At 38.0% G+C, this 12,174-nt stretch overlaps 1 protein-coding gene across 3 annotated transcripts in view; it reads right to left on the reverse strand.

Annotated features, from left to right (window-relative positions):
• gask1a (golgi associated kinase 1A) overlaps positions 1–12,174 on the reverse strand; it is a 63,352-nt gene that overhangs the window by 21,823 nt on the left and 29,355 nt on the right. For all 3 annotated transcript variants that reach the window (XM_003200134.7, XM_017351462.4, XM_073925818.1), the window contains exon 2: positions 5,448–6,731. In XM_003200134.7, the coding sequence (XP_003200182.2) occupies positions 5,448–6,731 (1,284 nt within the window). The remainder of the gene's footprint in view (positions 1–5,447; positions 6,732–12,174) is intronic.

Below are 12,174 nucleotides of genomic sequence, written 5' to 3' on the forward strand. Positions count from 1 at the left end.
GTTAGGGTAATTAGGCAAGTTACTGTATAACGATAGTTTGTTCTGTAGACAATCGAAATAAAATTAGCTTAAAGGGGCTAATAATTTTGTCCTTAAAATGGTGTTTAAAAAATTTATAAAAACAAATAAGACTTTCTCCAAAAGAAAAAAATACTATCAGACATACTTTGAAACTTTCCTTGCCCTGTTAAACACCATTTGGGGAAAAAAAATAAATAAATAAAAAATCAAAGAGGGGCTTTATGTATTTTTTCTTACTTTTTTGTCCTATTTCTAGTCCAAATATCAAAAAATTTGCTGGACAAGCAAAACATATTGTCTTGTTTTAAGAAATAATATTCCAATCTTGTGTCTAAAGTAAAAACTAGAATATTTAGCTTAATCCATTGGTAAATTAATTTGCCTCTTTAAGGAAAAACCCAATTTTGGCATTTTATTTCTTAAAACTTTTTTTTTTATTTCTTAAAAATTTTGGCACTTTATTTCTTTTGCTTGTCTAGAAATTTCTTCTTGATTTAAGAATTTTTAGATATTAGGACTAGAAAAAAGACAAAAAATCTAAGAAAGAAAAGACTTTTTTTTTTTGCTGTGTTTTCTTTGAGTCAAGACTCAGAAACCATGCTTGATACAGGTATCAGCAGATATCCAAATTAATACATGGCCATTAATATTGGACAAGAAATGTAGTATTGAAACATCTCCAGTTGAGTGCTTTCTTGATTAAAAGCAGCCATCTACATGACATATAGCAGACATGATGAATGGTGCCGACAGCTTCACTTGAATTCCCGGATAACAACATCAAGAATCTTAAAATACTTCATCCTCTTGCTTGTGTTGATACGAGTATGAGTGAAAGACTTCACTTTTTTACTCTACTTTTTACTAATTGTGTTTGTGTGAATTTACTTTTTGTGTTTGTTTTGCTGTCTGTGCTGCAGTTCCCTTAGGAAAAGCCCTAAGATTTTAATATGCTACTGTAGCTCCACTGTATAACAATTTATGGCAGATAGCAAGAGTGGGAAGCAAATAATACTGGCATTCTGATTGATCAGATCACTTGTCAGCATTTGCACATTTGTAAAGATTATTGTGAAATCACGATGTCAAAGAAAGTTTTCCCTAGTCACTTTCAATGTGTTTGATTTTAGGAAGGGTGCATGATTTTTCCTCTATTATCTATGTTCACATTATTAATTAAGCGTCACCATGACAACAATGGCTCTCGAAAAATGACCAAAGTACAGTGCAGCTATAAAGAGAGTAAAAGTGGAGAACGGAAAGAAAGGCAAGTGTAAAAATATTCTGCTAAACCCGCTAATGAGGTGAGACTGAATCACAATCCTTGTGATCTTCCAAATTAGATGTATTATCATTCATAGTGAATTAAAGTCTTTGTGCAAACTCGTGACACCATTTCTACATGAGACCCTGGACCACAAAACCAGTCATAAGTTATTATGTATTTTTTTGAAAATTGAGATTAAAGTATGAAATTTGAAGGTGCTGTATGTACAACACAATCTCACAGCAATTCGTAACTTTTTCATTTAGAGGCTAATTCGTACAAATTCATACGATCTAATTCGTACATTTTAGTACGATTTGCGTATCCCCCAATGACGGTTGGGGTTAGGGGTGGGGTTAGGTGCCACGCCTCCTTTTTAAAATCATACATTTTCTTACGACTGAACTCGTACGAATTCGTACGAATTAGCCACTAAACTGCCAAAACGTAAAATACTTACGTTTTCTCGTGAGATCAGGCTGGTATGTGAGTTTTTGGCTCTTCTAAAGTATAAAAATGCCATCATATGTTTGCAGATATTTAAGAATCATGCTAAGTGAACATTCTTGTTTATCTGAAAAACAATGCTAAAGTCAGACATTCTGCTTTGAAAATGTGTGTTGCAAGCTGGAATGGCTGTCTTTGTTTTGGTTACTTCAACCCCGTCCAATGCCACTTTTGTCACATTCGGAGGTTGGGGAAAAGGAGCAAGGACTCAAGTGCAGGGGAAATTATGAGATTCATTAAAAAAATTAAATTAAATACCCGGAGGGGGAAAACATTAACAAAACATACAAACAAACTTTACTGGGCTGGCTGGCAAGGATCAGGGCTGGACAGACAGGACAAGTTTACAAACAACGATGAGCTGGCTCAGGACAGCAGACATGAGGAGGATATAAGCAGAAATAATTACCACACAAACAGGTGAACATAATAAAGTAATAATGGGCTAACAAGGAGGGTCGGACTAGACAATAGACGAGAAAACGACTTCATGCAGCACTGCTCCAATCAATGATTTTAAAGAATAGATTGACTAGGTCATGAACTCATAGAGAAAGTGTTTTTTTTTTAATTAAAAAAAATATTTTAAGAGCTTAGATGTGCAGACGAGACAAACAAAGGCAACAGTATTTATATTTTATATAATGTAGAGCTGGAGTTTGAAACTTGCCAGTGCATCTTAATCTAGTAGAGATGTAAACTGTGATGACTCTGTCAAGAAGGGATGTTTTTGTTTGACTGCTTGTTGCAGATGTCAGGTTTTGGTTCAAAACCTGTTGACAGAGAATGCTTATAGCAAATGCAGTGAGACCCCTGAACCTGAACATCTTGGAATTGTTATTTTGTTTGTTTGTTTTGCCAACTCGAGACATGCTTTGAAAGCAGAGTTAGACTCTGTCTCAATACACACAGTTGCAGTTTTGAGAAACTCAAAAACACAATATACTCAACAGGAGGTAAATTCGTAATACTGTCCTGGGCTATAAACAAGGCAAAGCTCAACACATTTAGGTTAGTGTAACAGTTTAACCCATGACCAATATGTAAAGTGTTTAGAAAAGATGTTTACAAACCAACTTGACAAGATCGCATACTTCAACTTTAAGAGAGTCTGATTTGAACAGGAAAATTGCCAGTGCTAAAAATGGAAAACTTGAATTGCTTCATTCTGAAAACGTAGCCCTATATACATTTCTAGAGATTGCCAAATACATCCCAGGAGGTACATTTTTTAGCAGTTTTTGTTTTCCTGAATCCGAAGCCGCTGTGTATGCTTTGTGAGATCTCAAATTTCAATCTCTTCTCTCATTCTTGCCTGCTGTTCTCACGTTAATCCACCAGAGGCCACTGTCATCTGACGGACTGACTAACTGTCCAACCGATCTACCCACCCACCTCCCTCCCTAAACCCAACCAATAGTGTTTTAAATCACAATCCAGAAAAAGAAAACCCCTCTGATTTTTACCATGTTTTCACATTCTCACCCTGTTATTGACTAGTTTATTTTTTGCTTTTTTTGCTTTTGTCATACCTGCTTTCTAGAACCGTTCTTCACCTGACCTAAACCCTGTCATTGTAGTCAACTGCTCTCTGCATCTCAATTCTGCCAACGTATGCTGCGAGCCACTGGTAATAGCAGGAAAGTCATCCATACCGAAGTAAGCAGTCAGCTGCTATTGCGAAGAGGAACGGCGTCATACTGCCCCATAGCGTTCGTTTTAAAGGCGAAATGCAGCCATAGGTACTTCTGGCTACATAATTTGCGATCTCCAAAAATGTATATAGAGTACGTTTTCAGAATGAGCAACACCCTAAACTTTCAGATTGAGGAAAAAAGGTTTAGTAGAATTATTTGAACGTGTCCCTAAACTGTATAAATTACAACTATGCACAATTGCATGCAACCCAGATTCTAAACATAACCACATGGTAAGTACATATAGTTCAATAATGTTCCTCAATAGCTAAATGAAGGTTTAAACTTTAACAAGGACAACTTAAAATAACATGTGACAACACCAAAATGGTCAACTATATTATTTATTCATACATGTATTCATTTTCTTTTCAGCTTAGTCCCTTTATTAATTTGGGGTCGCTACAGCGGAATGAACTGCCAACTTATCCAGCATATGTTTTGAGCAGTGGATGCCCTTCCAGCTGCAACCCATTACTGACAAACATTCATACACTCATTCACACACATACACTACAGACAACTTGGCTTACCCAATTGACCTACAGTATAGCATATGTCTTTGGACTTGTGGGCGAAACCAGAGCACCTGGAGGAACCTGGAGGCCATACGAACATGGGGAGAACATGTAAACTCCACACAGTAATGCCAACTGTCACAGCTGAGGCTCGAATCAGCAACCTTCTTGCTGTGAGGCGACAGAGCTACCCACTGCGCCACTACCCCACCCTTATATTATTTAAATACACATACAGTTGAAGTCAGAATTGTTAGCCCCCCCTGAACTATTAGCCACCCTATTTATTTCCCCCCCCTAATTTTTAATTTAACGGAGAGAAGATTTTTTTTATTTCTTTTTTTCAGAATTTGACAAATTTCTAAACATAATACTTTTAATAACTTATTACTAATAACTGATTTATTTTATCTTTGGCATGGTGACAGTGAATAATATTTGACTATATATTTTTCAAGACATTTCTATACAGCGTAAAGTGACCTTTAAAGTCTTAACTAGGTTAATTAGATTAACTGGGCAGGTTAGGGTAATTAGGTAAGTTATTGTATAATGATGGTTTGTTCTGTAGACTATCGGAAAATATATAGCTTAAAGGGGCTAATAATTTTGACCTTAAAATGGTGTTAAAAAAATTAATAACTGCTTTTAGTCACGTCAAAATAAAACAAATAAGACTTTCTCCAGAAGAAAAAATATTATCGGACATTGTGTGAAAATTTCCTTGCTCGGTTAAACATAATTTGGGAAATATTAAAAAAACAATAATTAAAGGGGGGCTAATAATTCTGACTTCAACTGTGAAATAAACGGACTTTAACCTTAAAATGTTTTTGTTATTATGGATTAAAGCCGAGTCGGCCGATCCGGCGGCTTTTCGCGGGAGAACAGCGCGGGCGCGAACGACACGCGCTCCCGAGAGGCGCCCGAGACGCGAAAAAACGCGCACAGCGGCCTCTTGCGGATCCGCGAAAACAAAAACCGCTTGAATATGTACCTCCCGGGACGTAAATCGCGGTCCGCAGAAACGTCCGCGGGGCTACGTTTTCACAATGAGCCCGGGTTGGTTAGATTAGACAGCAGTTCGCCAGTTACTTACTGTAAAACATTTACTGTGCAGTATATGTGTTTACAGTATTGTAAATATTACATATATTTAAAGTAATTTTCACAAATCAATTTTCAAAATACAGTAACAAACTGCATAACTGTCCTACAGTAAAATACATTTCATATTACAGTTAAATATAGTGTAATTTACAAAAATGGTTAATAGTGTGTGTATTTTTGGGGGATTTAAGTCGTAAGATAATCACATTTTCTAATGTTTTTGCAACATAATTTAGGAGTTTACTTCATACGCTACATACAATATATAATTTTATACATCAGAAATCGAACACCAAAAAACAATTATGTTTCTTCACCGTTTCTTACCTGCAGCAGGAAGTCAAACAAGGCCAGTCGCCCCCACTCTGAATGATGAACTCCCACACATGTGGTGAAGTTCAGCGGGACCTGAATTCCACATCTGCTCTTGAGCAGAGCCTGATATTCTGGCCAGGTGAGTGAGAAAGAGTTCTGGTCGTTCTCAGCATCAGACAGATGTTGGATGCTAGGATCCCACCATACCACCGGTCTGGGAGATCCAGATGTGTATTTGTAAGGTAGAATCTCACTGTGAAATGCTCTTAACACTGCGGGCAAGCTCCGATTCAGACCTAAAACTCTGTCCAGGTGAAAGGCGAACACTTCAGACCAGTCATTAGGGCGTTTTATGAGAGCGCAGCTTTCTTTCTGGCAGCGTTTGAGATGACCTGCAGATGCAAAGGTGTCATTTTTATCGCTTAATCCGACTTGAAGTACTTGTCCATGGCCGGGAAGCCGGGCTTTACTCACAACAGTGCCTCTGGAGAGAAGTGCCATCTTCTTTATATCATCCGCACTGAACCAGGGGAGAGACTCTGCTTTGGTTTGGTTCCAGCTTTCATTTAAAGTCTTACACCAGTCACTGATGCCAGCCTCAGCCTCTCTTTCTGTTTTAAATTTGGGCCTCTTCCTCTCAGAGGGCCCAGCTTGTCTTTCATGTGCTCCTGCTTCTCTAGGGGCTTGTTTCAGTTTTACCACCTGCTGTGCATCGGAGAAGTGGCCTACAATCCTCTCTACTTTGTCCCCATCTGGAGTGCATTTGTGCCTGCATGTCTTGTTATTTGGGCGGAGGCTCCGGATGCTGGCGGAATGAGGGAATGCTTGGTCATGTCTGGAGCGAAGGAGATGGATGGTTGTGTTGGAGCTGCTGCTATTTCGAAGTCTAACAGCTTGCGCCCTTTTGGCACTGCCTCGGAATGACTTGATTGGATGTTTGTTTGGATTCTTCATATATTGTTTGCTTGAAGGCTTCTTGGTTGATGCTTTTCCTTCAGCTATTTTTCCAGAGGAAAACGTTTGATGGAAATGACTGAACATCAGGAGATGTTTAGCGGAATCTTTCATTTCAGGGTTCTTCAAGGATTTGCCTGGAAGCTTCTTATACGGTCTCAGAGACCACTTCTCCAATAGCTTGCTAGGTTTGTTATTGCGAGGGCCTCGTACGTTCGCTCTGATCTGCTCGGATTGGAATGGAGGAAGGGTGTATATTATCGCCACTGACAGGCTGAAGAGAAACAGGAAGGCCACCACAAACCGACATTTCAGTCTGAGCTTCATGCACAGCCTTAAAGCCTGCAAGACACAGCGGAGAAGGTGTTTGTAAAGACAAATGGGACAATAAAGTCAGCAAGTAGGTCATACATTTCAAAGAGAAATCCTTTGTAAACTTAAACAGGAAAAGAAGTTTGGATTTCAGGGGGATGTTTTCAGAGGGAATTCCATTCATAGTCTAGATGTTGAACACATATGCTGGATATTCCTTTCACCCTTTTCCATATGTGGTAGGGATTTTTCACATGTGTCTGTTCCATTGTAATCTCAGTGGAAAGACTTGCACAGTCTACATTTTTTGTGAAACCCTGTCCCTGAAAAAAAAAATATTCAAAGATGATTCCTTGGATTTTTTTCAGTTAAGTGGTTGTAAAAATATATTTGGGTTGAATTGAAACAAACAAATTAAGTTGAAAATCACTAAATTTATTCATTCATTTTCTTTACAGCTTAGTCCCTTTATTAATCCAGGGTCCCCACAGCGGAATGAACCGCCAACTTATCGAGCATATGTTTTACGCAGCGGATGCCCTTCCAGCTGCAACCCATCATCGGGAAACACCAATACACACTCATTCACACACATACACTATGGACAATTTAGCTTACCCAATCCACCGTGTTGCCTTTGGGCAAAAATATACATATTTATTCTTTATTAGAGATGTATTCTTTATTGGAAATTATTTATTCTACATATTTATTAAAGGGCATATAGGTTACCCCTTTTTCATATTTATAATAACTATTTTGTGTCCCCAGAATGTGTCTGTAAAGTTTCAGCTCAAAACACCCATCAGAGTATTTATTATAGCTGTTTGAAGTGTCTGTATTATAGCTGGGATGTTGCTATTTTTTTTGCACTGGGCCTTTAAGGCGAGTCATCCCTGCCCACCGATCCCACGTGCCTGTCAGCAACATGCCTTAATCGCCGCCCTCGGCTGCCTCAGGAAGCAGATCTCACGTAACGTTTGTGGGAAATACTACAGTAAGAACTTTACCAATCAGTATTTGATGCGTTTTTTGTGGAGTTGCAACAGTGAGATCACGCACACACAGCGCAGACACACACACACACACACACACACACACACATAGCACAGACACGTAGCGCAGACCCAAACACACACACGTACATAGCATAGACAGTCAGACACATAGACACACACATACATAGCGCAGACACATACACACAGAGAAACAGTGAGAAAGACATGCAGCTGTGCTGATGAAGTGAATCTGAAGTGAATGGCTGTACTTCATTACACACGTGCACTGTTTTAAAACATGTTAAACTTGTAAAACTCACTCTTGATCACGTCTGATGATGATTGATGATCCTAGCAAACTGAACAAACCTTTTATTCCCGGTTGCTTTGCGCTCGTCCTGTCTTGTCGATATGATTTTATTTATTACTATGGAGACATGTTAATGAGCGCAGCTGTCAATCAATATTGGTGGGCAAGGGGACCGCACTCCTATGTAAATTTGCGGTCGATCTGAAAACCGCTCCAATTGGTCCACTGTTATATGTTGTTAAATTTGAAAAAAAAAAAAGGACTGGGTGTGTTTATTTCACCCCAATATGACAGTATATACACTATACTTACACACATGTATGTCCAAACAGATTGAAAAGTACATTTTTCACCATAGATGCCCTTTAAGAGTCATGACCGAAAGGACAAGATCCTGAATACAAGAGGTCCAAATTAGTTTCCTACGCATGGTGGCAGGGCGCACCCTTATAGATAGGTGAGGAGCTCTGTCACCTGGAAGGAGCTCGGAGTAGAGCCGCTGCTCCTCCACATTGAGAGAAGTCAGCTGAGGTTGCTTGGGCATTTGCTTCGAATGCCTCCTGGACACCTACCTAGGGAGGTGTTCTAGGCATGCCCCATGGGAAGAGGCCTCGGGGAAGACCCAGGACACACTGGAGGTCTATGTCTCTCGGGTGGCCTGGAAACGCCTCGGGTTCTGTGTGATCTGCCTGACAAGCCCTACTTTCTCGTGGACGTGTGCAAAAATAATGTGAATCTAATACGTACAGCAAAACATACCCCTATTTTAAGTATTGTATACAGTGGTCTCTCTGTTCTTATTTCTGCCATGCCATAGAGTGCCAATTCTATTGGGTATATAGTGATACGTTTTCAGAATGCGCCTGGGTTGTGAATATGGCACAACATTTGACCCAAAAATGATACTACTATGGGATAAAAGAAAAATTATTGAATAATTTCATTTTAAATAACATGCAAATGTGCACAACCGGTTTGTGTTTGCCACACACTGAGGAAGGCTTTGTGCCGAAACGTCTGTCTTTTAATCACCCTTAAAATGTAAGAAAAATAAAAAATAAAAACAGTACGAAGCAATTGAGTGCAAATCATTACCTTTTTTGAATAATGCCATACTTCAAAAAATAAGGATGATTTAGTATTCAAAAATGTTTTATTCTGAATATTTTTTTAATTAAATTTCTCTAACTTCATATTTTCAGATTTTCCATTGTATAAGTATTACGTCCGGTACTTTTACCATAAACTGACGTATCAACCATTTGGTAGAGGCTGATATTTTAGAAATTATGGGATGTGTTGAAAAAAAAAACATCGAGCTTGTTACTAGCGACTTAAGGAGTTAAGAAATGCAATCCAATTTTTTTTTCTTTGTGGTGTAGTTAAAGGGTTAAAACATATATAATAATTGTAAAAAGCTGTCTACTTTGCGGATTTCGCCTATTTGCGGGTTTTTTTAGAATGTAACTCCCACGATCAATGAGGGTCTGTCAGGGTTGGTGATGGGAAATGGGGAAAAAGGAGCGAGGACTCAAGTGCAGGAAAATGGGGAATTTATTAAATTATAAACAAAAAATAAAATGCAAAATAAACTACCCCGAGGGGGAAAACATTAACAAAAGAAATACATACAAACAGGACTGGGCCGGCTGACAAGGATGAGGACTGGAAAAACAACAGGACAAGACTTCATACAACAACATGTGATGACGAACGGGCACAGGACAGCAAATGTGAGGGGTATATAAACTGTAGAAAATTAACACACAAACAGGTGAACACAATTAACTAATTATGGGTTAACAAGGAGGGTGGGACAAGACAATAGACGGGAGAGCGCATGACACAGAGAGACAACACAAGCCATGCGCTCACTTAACAGGACAAGAACATGCAGCCAATGAGAGAACTCATTAACCGCATGTTCATGACAACAAACACAACACTGAAGCACACGACAAAAGCACGTGACCACAATGTAAACACCGAGCCACGTGCTTTGATAAGAGACGCAAGACACGAGCACACGATAGATAAACACCTTACCGTGCGCTCACACATAAGCAACGCGCATGCTTCATCTCAGCGCCAACCAAAACTGAAACCAACTAGACAGAGGCGCTGAGAATAAAGCAGCGCGCTGCTGACAGAACAAACACAAACACTAGTACAAGAGCGCACGCGTCTGAGGGACGCAGAGCGTGCGCGGCCACATGAAGCGGCAGCGCGCACACTCTGCGTACACCCATGACGGCGCGCGCGCGCACACAGAGACAGAAACAGGACCAGGCATGAGTAGTGTCAGAGCTCTGCCACCAAAACAAGAATTTACAAGATCAAAGTGGCAGAACCCTGACAGGGTCAACTGTATTAGCAAAAATGTAAACAGCGCCCTCTAGAGTATTTGTCAATGTGCAACAAAATGTATGCATTGTGCAAAAATGTAGGCCGTGGTGTATATTACCATTGAGCCTGTGCTGTTTAATCCCAAATTCTGCATTGTCAGACTATAATGTAGACTGGATCATTCACAGCTCTTAGTTTTACAGAGATTTGCAGGGAAATTAACCAGGCTGAATGGAGAAAGTTCAGTTCAAAGTTATATCTAAAATACAAAACTAAGATTACTTTAATGAGAAAACCAGGTCTTGAAAATGTCATTGTATTTGATGTGTTTTTAGTTCCATTCTCTAGTTTTCCTGTTCCAGCCTTGACCATTCTAAACTGAGCAAAGCCTGTCATTTAAGGTTTAGAATAGGCACCAATCATCTTGAAACTGTACACACAGCTGTAAAGAGTAAAATATAGCATGAAATGGCTGCTGAAAAGGAAAATAACTGTGAAAAACAGTCCTGAGTGAAGAGTACAGCTCTCTCTGCCTCCAGCGTTTCTTTATAGAGCTGTTTTGAAAGGGTAGTTTGCTACATTATAAGCTGTAATAAAAGCAGGTTTCCAAAGCTATTTAATGGAACAACATTTTGTAAATATATAACCATATTTTGACATATTCACTATACTTTTAATCAGCATTTTGACATAGTTATTAGAAAAAGTAGCTTGCTATTAGAAAAGCTTCACTCTACTTCAACAAATGTACTGTAGTTACTCCTGATTACAGCTGATTTAATATTTTCATTCATTAATTTTCCTTTGGCTTAGTCTCTTTATTCATCATTGGTCACCACAGCGGAATGAACCGCCAACTTATCCAGCATATGTTTTACACACGGTATGCCCTTCTAGCTACAACCTAGCACTGGGAAATTATCTGTATGTATATTAAGCCTACTGTATATAATGTAGCCTATACTACTTAATAACATAATTATGTGTGTAATAATAAACATGTTTACAGATATTAAAAAGGTTGGTAACACTTTATAATAACTACACACTATAAATCATTTATTAAGCATTAGCAAATAGTGAATTCATTATCTGTTAAGCATTAACTCTACATTAATAAGCGTTAGTAAGCAGTTTATAACTGCAGCTACAAATCCTCTATTCTTGACTTATAAGCATCTATATAATGTGTTAAATAATTGTATTTTCATACTTAGTTTATGATTTATTTTTCATTACTAAATCGAGTATCGTATTATTTACAAACCATTTGTAGTTGAGGGTTTTAGGATGATTCAGAATGAGTTAGTAAATGATTAATAAACTATTGAAATCAACATTTGTATGTCTTATTATTCAGGCATATACTAATAGTTAACTAATATGTTAATAAATGCTTTATTAACTCAACTTCATGCAGTTTTGTGACCTAATCTAAAGTAAGGACTATTCATGCTTTATAAATCCCTTATAAATGACAATTAAAGGCTCAGAATCAAATGAACAAAACATCTGTGCAATCTTTTCTAAAAAGTACAATTTTGATAAAGTTTAAACATTGCTGAATAACAGGAGTGTCAAAATACAACATCCAACTGGATAAAACAACAACAATATAATAATTTAACAATATAATAAGATGCAATGTTTAAACTCTACAGTGATTTTATTTTAGATAAGGTTGCAAAGATTTATTTTTTATTTAAAATGAATGAATGGGACATTATGAGGGACAAATAAATGAATAGAAATGAATAATGTCATTCTTTTTGTTTAGAATTTAACTGAGCCTTTAATTGTCATTTATAAGGGATTTATA

Source organism: Danio rerio, chromosome 16, assembly GCF_049306965.1.
Source record: "Danio rerio strain Tuebingen ecotype United States chromosome 16, GRCz12tu, whole genome shotgun sequence".
Taxonomy (NCBI): domain Eukaryota; kingdom Metazoa; phylum Chordata; class Actinopteri; order Cypriniformes; family Danionidae; genus Danio; species Danio rerio.